At 30.3% G+C, this 12,938-nt stretch overlaps 1 protein-coding gene across 4 annotated transcripts; it reads right to left on the bottom strand.

Moving 5' to 3' along the window:
* Positions 1-7,475: 7,475 nt before the first annotated feature.
* LOC112766224 (OVARIAN TUMOR DOMAIN-containing deubiquitinating enzyme 2) lies at positions 7,476-11,915 on the bottom strand. Of its 4 annotated transcripts, XM_072223243.1 has the most exons (10): positions 11,745-11,869; positions 11,611-11,628; positions 11,081-11,172; positions 10,922-10,967; positions 9,379-9,487; positions 8,995-9,086; positions 8,825-8,887; positions 8,244-8,362; positions 8,053-8,128; positions 7,476-7,799 (listed from the first exon to the last, which is right to left on the bottom strand). In XM_072223243.1, the coding sequence occupies exons 3-10, from the start codon at positions 11,143-11,145 to the stop codon at positions 7,743-7,745; spliced, it is 627 nt and encodes a 208-aa protein (XP_072079344.1). In that variant the 5' UTR covers positions 11,146-11,172; positions 11,611-11,628; positions 11,745-11,869; the 3' UTR covers positions 7,476-7,742. The 4 variants fall into 4 exon arrangements, with proteins under 4 accessions (XP_072079344.1, XP_025667904.1, XP_025667903.1 ...); XM_025812119.3 differs by lacking the exon at positions 11,611-11,628 and having other exon boundaries at positions 11,745-11,915; XM_025812118.3 differs by having other exon boundaries at positions 11,611-11,756.
* Between the last annotated feature and the right edge of the window lie 1,023 nt (positions 11,916-12,938).

The following is a 12,938-nucleotide window of genomic DNA, read 5'->3' as shown; positions in this document are numbered from 1 at the left end:
AAAACACACCATATTATAGAAGCTCGGTGTGTGTGGGTAAAAAAATTGTTCTACAAGATTTCCATTGCCGTTGTGTCAGCTGCTGTAAGGTATGAGACCTTTGTAATAGGGTCCGATGAAGACATGTAGGTCTTGTTTCACTGCCGGCGGAGTTTTCCGGAGGTTCGAATACCCGAGCTGCTTGCGAAGTTGAAAATGGTGTCGACAACTCCGGGGCATCGGCGCCGAATCCTTAGTCGATGACGATGGGTGGTTCCTCGACGTCAATGCCTGTGGTAGTAGCGTCAGGTCCGATTCCTGATCCTCCACGTGTTGTGGCTGTTACGGATGGTGTGCCTCCTGGTGTTCCTGATTTTGAAGTTGAGGCCGAACCGGATCGGGTTGAAAATGCGATGCGGGGCGATAATTCGGATGATGAGCGGGTCGACATTGGTAAGGACAGTGATGAAGATATTCCAGGCAATATACATGCACCCCATGGAGCGTCGGGTTCTGGCACACAACAGTATCCTCCACACTTGTCAACGTTGAACTTGGAAGTTGTTGGCCAGCACCAGAATGTAGAGGCAATCTTCGCAGGCCAGGGTCTGCATGATGCAAATACTTTGACGAAATTTCAAATTGGCCAATCTTTCCAGAGTAAAGAGAAAAATGTGCTGAGTGTAAAAGATTACAACATCCGGCGTAGAGTGGAGTACAGGGTGATGGAGACAGACCATGTTAAATACCGCGAGAGATGTAAGGAGTTTGGAAAAGAGTGCACGTGGTTGATTCATATCACGCTGCGGCAAAAGAAGAACACCTCGGTCGCATCTGCCGATAACACCCTAAATCTCTCATGGAACTAGGGGTGGAAACAGGCCAGGCTTTGCTCTTAACAAGCCTGGCTTGTCATGTAGTTGATTGGCATGAGCTTGTCTTGCAGCCTGCTATAGACTTTTTCAAAGTACTAAGCCTGACTTGTTATTCAGCCTGGCCTGGCTTGAAACCTGTTAAAAGGTCTGCTATTTTTTTTTACAAAAATAAAAATATTATTTAAAAAAATTATATTTTTAATAAACATATTTATATGTAAAATGTCATGTTTAATTTTTATAAGAAATTTTAAACTTTAAAGTATTTAAAATATACAAAACTATTTATAATTAAATATAATAAATTTAAAATATCTCATAATTTTGTTAATAATAAAAAATTATTTATATATGTAATTATGTATTAAAAGACCCAGGCAGGCCTGACAGGCCAATAAGGCTAATTAGTGATCCTGGGTCTGGCATATTAACATAAAAAGGCTTTTATAAGAGCCTGAGCCTGTGCCTATTTTATAACAGGCCAGGTCAGGCCAGGCCAAATACAGGCCAGGCTGCAGGCCGCCTGGCCTTTTTCCATCCCTACATGGAACCATGTGAAGTGAACTATCATCTGCTTGACTTTATTCGGTGGTAGCAACTCACTGAATAACTCCTGAAACCATTCCCAAGCTGGTCGGCCACCTTCCATAAATTTTTCAAACTCTGCCATGCAACCACTCACGGCCTCCCCATCCATAGGCAATCCAAGCTGAAACGTCACATCTTGCAATATTACTGTGCACTCTCCAAAAGGCATATGAAATGTGTGCGTCTCAGGGCGCCACCTCTCAATGAACGCACTGACCAAAGGCTCGTCCAACCAGAATCAACGGCTGTTTAGTCTGGCAAAGTGGTACAATCCAACCCTCTCTAAATAAGGAATGATCCTGTCATGTATAGGCATATTTTGTTACCGCCTCACACTGTAGATACATCTACTTGTCTGCACCTAACATAAAAAATATACACAAAACAGTTAAATTCTACTATCTACGAAAAATTTTCCTATCTAATTACACCAAATAAATAATTTATACCATCATCAAACGATGAAACAATTAAACTACTAAACAATTAAACTATTAAACTATTATTCAATTATCATATCAAATTGTTCACTACTTATTTTTTTTCTTGATTAAAAAACCGGTTATACAATTAAATTAATAGTTTTTAATCAATTTTGAAAATTAAACACGATTTTTGTCAAAACCCGATTTTCTGGTAAAAAAAAATTGCTTAAAAGAAGCCTTTCACAAAAGTAGATTTAACTCAAAATAGACTTTTAAAATAAAATCTTTTAAAATTAAATCGTTTGAAATCAAATCTTTTAAAATTTGGTTGTGGATTGGTTTAACCATACAAAAATTAATTTTTAAAGCTATTTTGTTTTTCTTAACTAATTTATATGTACACCCCGGCTACATTTTATATTCTAACATGCAAAGTTCAATACTCAACTATAAGAATTAACCTATACATTCTAGTTCCTTTACCATATATACCATTTTCTAATTAACAAATGTTAATGTTATAAAAATAAAATAAAACTTATCTTATCGACAATGACACCGGCAATATGGGCAACACCGTTCAGCCGGTACAAGCTCTCTTCGTTTGCCATGATATCCCGCTGAAGGTCGACGCTGAGATACCTCGGATCCGCTCTCAAGGTGTTCTTTCCTCTCTCTAGAATTTTCTCTCTCTATCTAAACTCAAAATCCACTCCAAATGAGGAATCTGCGGCTGCCTTCCACAGTTTATATAACCACACACACTCAACGTAAACTGCTACTGCCTTTAGTGGTTTACGCACACACCTCCAAATTTATGCACATGTACTATCAATAAAAACCACGGTTGCCTACAGCGGTTTTTGTGTAACACCCAACCCACGTAAACTGTGACTACCGGTAGCAATTTACGTTTTTCTGTAACAGTTTCTATAGAGATATAAAAAATTGCATTTATTTGTATCTTCTTATTTTAAAAGTTGTATTTAGAAAAAATTAGCTTTCAATTATTTTATTTACGTAAATTGTCATTATTATTATTATTATTATTATTATTATTATTATTATTATTATTATTATTATTATTATTAGTGCTAGTTCAAATGAACGAAGAATTTTTAATTATTAATATTTTGGTCGAAACTACAAATACAATTTTATGTTTGATATTAAAGATTTTACAAATTAAAGAGACACGATTTTATTAAAAATACCCAAAATAAGCATCCAAAATTAAAATAGAATATCCAAAATTAGTGACGATTTTATTAAAAATCATGAGAGATATGAGTAATACGTGTTTAGAACCGAAGGTAGATCTTGATAAGTATAGGTAAAGAAAAATATGAATAAAAAATATTTACAAAAATTAAAATTAGAAAAAATGACAAATAGGTCTCTGACTTTTTGTCCTGTGGATATTTTTATCCCTAACCATTGAAAAATACTTTTAAGTCTCTAACATTTACAAAACTTGGACAGATCAGTCTCTGACAGAGGCATTTGGACGGATGGACTAATCCGTCCAAATTTTGTGAAGGTCAGGGACTTAAAAGTATTTTTCAATGGTCAGAGACAAAAATATCTACGGGACAAAAAGTCAGGAACCTATTTGTCCGTTTCTCTTAAAATTAATTATTAAAAAAAAAGTTAAATTAAATCTCTATACTTTTTCACTTTAATATAATCCATATATTTATAGTTACGTTTATCTTTTAATTATTAACTTGAAGACAAGTTCTAACAATAATGGATGAACGGTTCTTTGAAGTTTGAATAGAGAATACTTGAAAATAATAGTGTGCATTGCCAATCTTGAAATAAGTTTATCTTTATAATTTAAGCTAATTAATTTTCCAAATCAAATAAAGTAGGGCGAAAATTAAATTAAAGTAGTATCACACATCAAATAGTGTTACTGCCTAACATTTAATTTCTATTATTGAATCATTGTTCCAACTTTAATACAAATGTTTGGAGTAGGTAAGCAATGGTAGCTAGTAAACATTACGTAATTTTTCACTATTCTCTTAGCTTTAATTTGTGCCACTAATAATAATATAAATACTGAAATTAAATTAAAAAAAATAAAATCATATAGGGCAAAATATGTGGCAACTAAATCTCTCCATCGTCACTATCGAAATTAGGTAGTTGATCAATCATGAATTAATATTTCATAGAAAATAGAAACAAGAAACCTATGAAAATTTTGTTATTTAATTTATTCAATGACTTATATGAATAGAATAGAATGCTGCTCCAACCACATATATGTGTGTCTTCCAATCTACCGGCCTTATTTTCAACTAATAATAATAATAATAATAATAATAATAATAATAATAATAATAATAATAATAATAATAATAAGATGAATAAAAAGGAAAAATTCAAGCGTTGATTACTCAATTTTTTATTGATGTAGTGTGTGTACAATTATTTCTAATACTTTAATTATTTTATATATATAATTGAATTACTTTTAAATATAATATCTTCATAGGCGGATTCAGGGGGACCCTCCCTAAATTTTTAAAACTTAAAATATATATAATATAATATGTAAATCTTTTAATAATATACTTTGTAGTTCAATGAGTAGAAGAAGGTATCTTATATTCCAACATATGGGTTCAAATCCCATTTTATACATTTTAAATTTATTGTATTTTTTATGATATTAAAATCAAAATATATTAAGTGAATTATTTATTAATATGAATATATTTTATATATTATATTTATTAATTTATTTTAAATATATATATATATATATTAAAAGTATTAGAGAAACAAATTTATATTATTTATTTTATATCTTTTATAATAGGAATAAAAATTAAAATTTTATAAAAAAATTTTGATATAAATAATTTTTTTAAAATTAATTTTAATTTAAAATAATATTAAAATATATAATTATTTTTTTATTAAAACTTTTAATTTTAATATGATACTTTCAATTTTTTTTCGGCCCCCTCTTTATAAAATTTCTGGATCCGCCACTGAATATTTTTTTAATTAGTATTAAAAATATAAAATGATTACTTACGTGACCGTACTTGAATAATAATGACGTAGGCAGAATATAGATTAGTCATTTTGTGATTGAAAAGCAGGGTTTTTTTTTTTTTTTTCACATAAAGATGAATCATACGTGTAATAATAATGTTCATCATCTTAATTAATTCATTTGATGTTGTATGCATTTGTCTTATATATTGTATCCTCTACCATAATTAATTATCAACGATTAGTAATAGGCTAATAAAAAATTCTCCACGTACAAGCATTTTTTTATACAAGTCTTTACAAGTCATTTATATTAATGCGCTTCGAGCTGTACTGTACGTTTTCACTGCACCTTCTTTTTCTTTTTGCTACACGTTCTTCTTCCTCTTCCTTTTCTTCTTCTTCTTTTCTTTCGTTTTTTGTCTTCTCTTTTTCCTTTTTCATTTACGTGTTTTTCTCTCTGTTTTCTTTTTTCGTTATTCTCGATTTTCATTGTTTTTTTACATCAAGCTCTGAAATCGTTTTTGAAAAAGAAAAAGTAGCAGAAGATGAGGAAGAGAAAGAGAAAGAATTATGAATTATGCATAAGGTGTACTTCAACGAATTTTGGGTGTATTTCTTAAATCCTTTGGGTGTATTTCTGTAATTCTTTGGGTGTATTTCTATAATCATTTTGGTGTATTTCTGTAATCATTTGGATGTATTTCTGAAGTTTCATTATCTTCAAATTTGGCAAGAAACTTGTTTTCATAGAGGAAGAAGAAGAAGAGTCGTTCATAATGCATGGTGAGTAGTGCGCTTTGGAAACAAGAAGTGGTTGAATAACGTGCGTTTATTTACTCTTGAATGTGGGAGTGTAATGCATGTATTTTATTAGACTTGTGCCAACTTGTAAGACTTGTAAACCAAAAAAACTTGTATGTGTAGCAGGCTCTAGACTAATATAGGAAAATTATTAACACCTATTAACAAATCTTCTATATATAACCTAATTAGAAATTCTGAAAAAAAAAAAAAGAAAAGAAATAACGTTATGATGTAGAAACTGTTGTGGTGGTGGTGCAACATTGTGTTTATTTGTATATGTTTCTTGTTAATTTTTTAATATATGCCTTTGACAGGTTCTTTCATTATATATATATATTTATAGATTTAACCTTTTCTTTCTTATTTTTTATTTTATATAATAAGTGAAGACAAAACCCAAAAAATAATTTGCATATATATCATTTGTGTATTTGGCGAATTTTGTAAAAATGGTGCAATTTTGTTGTTTGAATTCATGATTGATTTATTGAGTTATAATGTATCTCAGAATTTTTTTTTTTATCGGGGGCGATTTTTTTTTTCCTACCATATTATGATAATTTACTTCAATGTATTACATTAAAAAAAATGTACAAATTGCCTTCAGCAAAATACTTTTTGAAAAAAATAAATTGTTTTGAAAAATTCAATTTTTAAAAATAAAAAAAATCAATTTGCCTTTAACATTTTGTTATTTTTGAATTCATTCGCCCATATTTTGAAAAAACACATATATAATCTTTATTTTTTGGGATTTTACACTCATTTAATATACAGTAGCAAGCCATGTCAGAGGGAAGAGAGTAATGTCCCTCAAAATTAATAATTTGTATGTATAACTCTCTAATTTTTTAGTTTGTCTCCCTTTTTAATTTTTAATTTTTTTCTCTTTTTAACTTATATTTTTCATGTTGTTCTCTCCCAGAAAAATTTTTAGCTCCGTCTCTATTAATATATATAGAAATTTTTTAGCTGATAAAATGATGTTATTCTGTATTAATTAGTTTTATTTTATATATATATATATATATATATGGTAATGAATTTTCAAGAACTTGATAACAATATTAACGAAAAGAGATAATATATAATGTAAGTTAACAAGTCTCAATCTTTAATGAGTCGGCTTAAAATAAAGATGAGAGCAGATTTTCTTGACTTGTTTTTTGTATTGTGGTCTCATAATGCCAACCAATTTTGTTTCAACAAGAAAACAAGGACAATATATATATAAGAGTGAATTTACATTTTTGTTGTAAAAGAAAGAAGTTTCTATTAACTTATCAATTCTTAAATGATTAAGTGCATGTATATTTTATAGCCTCTCTTTTTCTTAACACTTCGATTATGAAAAAAAAAAAAAACAAAAACTCAAATTTATATACTTTCATTACTTTATGCCAAATATGTTATACATCCTCTCTTTTTTTAATAAGAATTACATATTTAACCGCCCAAAACGATTAACATGATGATCTTTCTTTCTTGAGGGGAAAAAATATTTTTAATATATTAATCTTTTAGATACTAATATATGAAACATTTCCTTGATAAAGGGATTCACGGGTATGATGAAATATTTTAACTATATTATTATGCGAATGGATATTTTTATTCCTGTTTTAATAAAGTCATTTTTTACATATAAATTCATACAATTATATAATGCAAAAAAAAAAGGTGTAATCATGCATAGAGTGAAATTATCAAAAATAAAAGTGGTAATATCATTTTTGACATTATCAAATCATGAAAGAGGGGAAAAATAGAAGGAAAAAAAAAGAGGTTATGGCTAAAACAGATTTATCTATTATGCTGCTGAAGAAATACTAATATTATTTTTGTTACAATAAAATAACAATGGATTGAAACTGTGGCTATAAATAATTATTGTTACAAGTTACAACACAACTTGCTACAATATTTTCAAGGCATAAACAATTTAGTTTTTACTTTAATCAGTTCATAATAAAAATGAAAAAGAAGAAGTTTGCACCAATTAAACATTGTTCTTGATACAAAATTCACATGTGAGTTTCTGCTTCTTAGATCATCATCTATACTCTTGGAAGTTAACATGACCGGTTGCTTGTGCATGCTCCACAGCTTCCTGAATTTGTTCATAAAGAAAAATTATACCAAAATTACTCATAATCATAAGAACTATAACAAGAGATTGATCCATAATGTTGGTGTTTGTGTGCTTCATGATATTAATCATAGTCACTTATTTTCATTTACAATGTTTAGAAGTTATATCTAAATCAAGAATGAGTTGTTCTGCATGTTTCTGGAGCGCGCATTAAATATGTTATACGAGGATGCAAATATTTATCGCGAAGCGTAAGGAGATATGGACTGACCTTCTGACCAACAACTCCGATTTGACATACACCACAGCGCAAGGTGAAGTTGGCGGTGTCGGTGAATCTCCTCTTCCTGTTAAAGTGCAGCCATAAATAAAAATGTTGCATCAATTTTGCTCTGGTTTCCTTTTTTTTTTTTTTTTCAAAACCACTTTCAACATTGAAGTTTTCAAAATATTGAAGATTACCTCTGTTGGTCCTTAACAAAATTAAGAGCAAGCCCCTCAACAGGTCCAATGCTTCTGTCTTTCTGTACGGCAAATATCGTCTGATCGAAGTCCTCGGGAGCTCCCTCAAAGGGCGACACCTGAACCATACAAGGTGTAAACACCAGGCTACATGGAAATGGAATGGAAAATGCATATGAACCTTAATTCTGTAGAGCTATGTGATTGTTAGATAATAATGGAATTACCACATACCATTAGTTTCACAATCACAATAAAGTAGAGCTCGTTTGGTTTGCGTTTTTATTTTCTGTTTCTAGGATTCTGTGAAGGAAAAAGAGGAAACAGTGAAAATAATAAAACCCTGTTTTCCGTTTTCGCCTCTTGTTTTCTCCTCTTTTTCTTCACAAAATTCTAAAAACAGAAAATATTGAAAATGAAAACGCAAACCAAATACACCCTTAAATTTTGATGAGTTCATGAGAAGATACAATGCAATCTACATTTAAGGCTATCTTTCCCACTCGGAAAAAGTTAAAAAATAAAGGTCATGAAAGATAATAGCAGAGGAAAACTAATTTCTGGCATAAGAAATGACATACAGCTAAAGCATCATAGTGGAGACCATCATAAATAAGCATCACCCTTTCCGAATAACCCTTTTCCTGTCGACATTATCCACAAATGAAGAGAGCGAAAAAGTTAAGCTATAAGAGGTTGAAAAGAAAACTTAAGACCTTGTGAGAATGCAAAAATAAAAGATTCTCTTTACCTGACCATACAAGTCACATCTTGATGTTTGGATATCATATGCAGCAATCTCGCGTCCATAATAATCCGCCAATATCGAAAGTTCAATCGCACCTTCACAAACGATCATAGGTCAATTAATAACCATTACCCCTAAGTATGCAAGATAGGTCGAAATACCCTTTGAAACTAGTGGTGAACTCATCAACTAACCGACCGGAAAAATCTTGACCAGAAAAACATATAAAGAATTACTAACTGTTGTGGCGTTTGTCACGTTAATTTAATCTTAGCAGTTATTACCGCTAAAAATTTTCAGGGTAACGAGCCTTTTGCTCACGTACACTTAGTATTTTGCAGAAACAAAGTAACAGAACAATGGTTAGAACCACATAGCACAACTGACCTCCCCATTTCTCTGTATCAAGAATCCAGTTACAGTACTCTGCATTCGGCTTCCCAAGAAATGCTTCAGAATATTTCTGCGGATCACTTGCTACTGTTGCAGCTATAACCTGTAGCAAACCAAACACCACAAAGTACTCAGATAAAATAAATAAATCAAAGATGTCAATGACACAGTGAAAGTGATAAGATGTTAGACAATACAGGGCACACTGGTAGAAAACTACCATCTTGGAATGAAAAGTAAAACAACTAATTGCAAGTTATGGCAAATTATCATGTGCCTACACTCTTTTGTGCATCGTGCTGACAGCTTGCCACCTTATAGGTTTCATGCTTTTGGTTTAACAAAGAGAATATTAGTGAGTGGCTTTCATTCAGTTCAGTTAGGCTGTTCATTCTGGTTTACAAAATATCGTGTTTTTAAATATTGATTGCTTGTCACAAAATAATGGCCTGAGAAATTTAGGTTTGCGATAGCGAAATTGATTGCTTCTTACATAATATTAGCCAGTTAAACAATTATGGTACAACTCTAATTGAACTTGATTGTTTCTCACCCATTCAAACTTGATATGATTTTTTTATGGTTATCAAAACATGATATACAAATCCATGATACCCTAAACTCCTTTATTCAAATAATTCAAGTCATTGAATTTCAAAAAGAAAACGAAAAAGATCGGCAAACAACTACAGAAACAAAAGAAAGTTCAGAAAACAGACAAGGAATCTAAGGAATGTAATTCTTGGAGTCCAATTGGAGTAAGGTTTCAATAAGAAAATGAGAGTCAACGCAGAAGACAAGGAGCAAAGATGGATGCAAGAAAGTGAGGCCTTTGAAACTAAGAAACAGGGAGAGTTTGCAAAAAGGATGAAAGTGGATGTGGAAAGGTCACTCAACCACACACTTAATTAGTTGTTTTAATCTCATCCGTTGATTTCTCTCCAAAATCCATGTGAGCTTTCTCTCATCTTGCAATAAACAAGCCCTCTCAGGTTTCACAAATTTGTATAGAACTATGTATTGGAAAGGAATAATTGTGCCGAAAATGGGAATGAAAAACATCATAAGTATTTTTGGTTGTCCCACAAATTCAAATCGATACAAGCAAAGTAATATGAAAGAAAAGGTTAATTCAATTAAGAGAACATTTATAAGCATTTCCAAACCTCCTTTTCAAGCTACTTTTCCCAGCTTAGGGTGAGCCTCGGCGTAACTATAAGGTTGCTTATTCGTGATCTGAACGTCACAAATTCAAATCCTAGAAGTAGCCACTCCACTTGTGGCCTTGTTTGGGTAAGGTTAATTGGATTATTGTATACACATCGTATCGCATATTTAAAACCAATAAATATAATGCAAGCAACCAATAGCACATATAGCTCAAATGGCGTCTCCTTTGGTGTCCGAGGGTGACGTGGCTTTCGGACACGAGAATCGAACATTCCCGCCATTCTTCCCCTTTAGCCCCTCTAGGGGCTCCAAAAAAACAAAACATATATATAAATATAAATGTATAACTATAATATAAGCAAATCACCTGTCTCAGCTCAGCTGCTTTCGTTTGATCACGATCCATCACATATCTGAAATAAGCAAACACAATCAAATCCACAAATTGGTAAATAACATGACAAGTTGAATCATTGCAACCATACTTTCAAGATCACATGAAAATAGAGACATGTTCATTGCTTACCCAACTGCATTAAAGAGGCAACTGTTATCCGAGGGAATGACCCTTCTCACAACAATACCTTCCATGCTGTAGATTGTAAATAAATATCAACCCTAAACAGAAAAATCAAATCCTTGATCAAATTCTATAAGTGTTACTACATAATAATAACCTAAGACAAGAACAAATCCTAGAATTTATTACATGGCCACAGAACCAAACTTAACAAACCAATGGAAAATTATGAAAATTTCAGCTAGCTGTAGCAAAACTTTGAAATTGAATACAAAGAACAAAAAGGAACCCAAATAGAACAGCACATAAAGATGAAAACTTTACGAATTGTAAGAAGCTAGAGAAGCTCAAATCAGCAAGAAAACAAGACAATGAAACAACTTGTCAAAGAATAATAGAAAAACAAACACCCAATTGAATTTGCAGATCTATGGGAACTGGGAATTGCTTCAAAGGCAAGAATTAAAAGCAAAGATAGCTTTTTTACGCAAAGAACATGGAATATAGAATTGGGGAAGTGACAACAAAAATCTTACTCTGCTTTTTTGCTGATGCTGCAAATTGTGGATTGGATTTGGGAGTGTGGGGGAAAAAGGAATGGCTTTTATATATATCTATAAATTTCAAAAAAGAATGAATGAATTAATGAATTTAGATTATTGAAGGTTACCTTTTGGGGATGCCACCGTCTTTCTCAAGTGGTATCTGATTTGAAACAGAGAAGCCTTTATCAACATTGTAACATAAAAACATGTGAGTTCAAAATCTAGGAAACGTGTGTTTCTAACTGTGTTTTTTTTTTTTTTTTTTCCATTATCTTTTTAAAGATAAATTTTATTATAATTATCGGCGGGTTAATAGGCAACTAAATATATCTATTAATTGAAGTATTGAACCTTGTTTTTTATTATTCATTATTTAATTTATATAATAATAAAACTATGAAAGAATAAGAAAAGAAAAAATAAAAGACGTACTTTATATTTTTTTATTAATTGTTGATTGATTGAATTATAAATTATGAAGGTAAAATTAAATATATATAGAATATTGATCTATCAAAGATAAACAGATAAAGATAAGATAAGAACAAATAAAAATAACATAAAAGATAAGATAAAATAATAAAAATTAAAATTATAACTGAATTATGTATTATATTGGGTTGAATTTATGAGTCGTGAGATTTTTTTATTGTTGTCATTGATTAAAATAAAAGAGTAGTTTAATATATAATAAAAATAATAAGTAAAAGGAATACACTTTTAACTAGCTCAATTTTTATTGTAAAATTATTTTTTTAATTTTTTTTTTTTGGAGAATTTAAAGTTTAGATTAGGATTTAGAACTTTAATTGAGCTCTAAGAAAGGTGATATTAGTCAAAATATAATTATTTTGATCTCTTAACTAATAGTTTTGAATTCAAATCTTAACCATGATATTATAATTTGTTATTAAGAATTTATCCCACGAGTTTTATCTTCTTCTTTTTTATTATTATTTCTTTGATTGCTTCTTATTTTGTTTCTTATGGTTCAATAATTTAAGAGGTGAGTGCCAATAAGTTGAACATACTTTTTAGGTGACAATTATCTTATAATTACTAGTAGCAATAGCATCATATCTTATAATTTATTAGATCATCACGAATCTTTATCTTTGAGTGTGACATAATCAAAGTTGTAATTTTTTAAGGAATTACTTTATACTTTTTTTCCCATAATGACTTATAATTCATTAGCAAAATTTTTTGAAAGGGTAATTGTTTGTTTTGGTGTTATTATTTTGATAAAAAAAATTTAATAAAAAAATATTTTTTTTATTTTTTAGTATGTTTGACAAATTTTTAGTAGTAAAAGTAAA

Source organism: Arachis hypogaea, chromosome 17 (assembly GCF_003086295.3).
Source record: "Arachis hypogaea cultivar Tifrunner chromosome 17, arahy.Tifrunner.gnm2.J5K5, whole genome shotgun sequence".
Classification (NCBI taxonomy): Eukaryota; Viridiplantae; Streptophyta; class Magnoliopsida; order Fabales; family Fabaceae; genus Arachis; species Arachis hypogaea.
This window is presented reverse-complemented; position numbering and strand designations above follow the sequence as displayed.

Bases quoted from the DNA above. Each gene is read 5' to 3' on its own strand.
- LOC112766224 (XM_025812119.3), bottom strand. From the start codon at position 11,145: ATGGAAGGTATTGTTGTGAGAAGGGTCATTCCCTCGGATAACAGTTGC. The intron at 9,488-10,921 runs GTGATTTGCTTA...GGTTTGCTACAG, and splicing joins AAGCAGCTGAGCTGAGACAG to GTTATAGCTGCAACAGTAGC. The intron at 8,888-8,994 runs GTAAAGAGAATC...TAATGTCGACAG, and splicing joins GATGTGACTTGTATGGTCAG to GAAAAGGGTTATTCGGAAAG.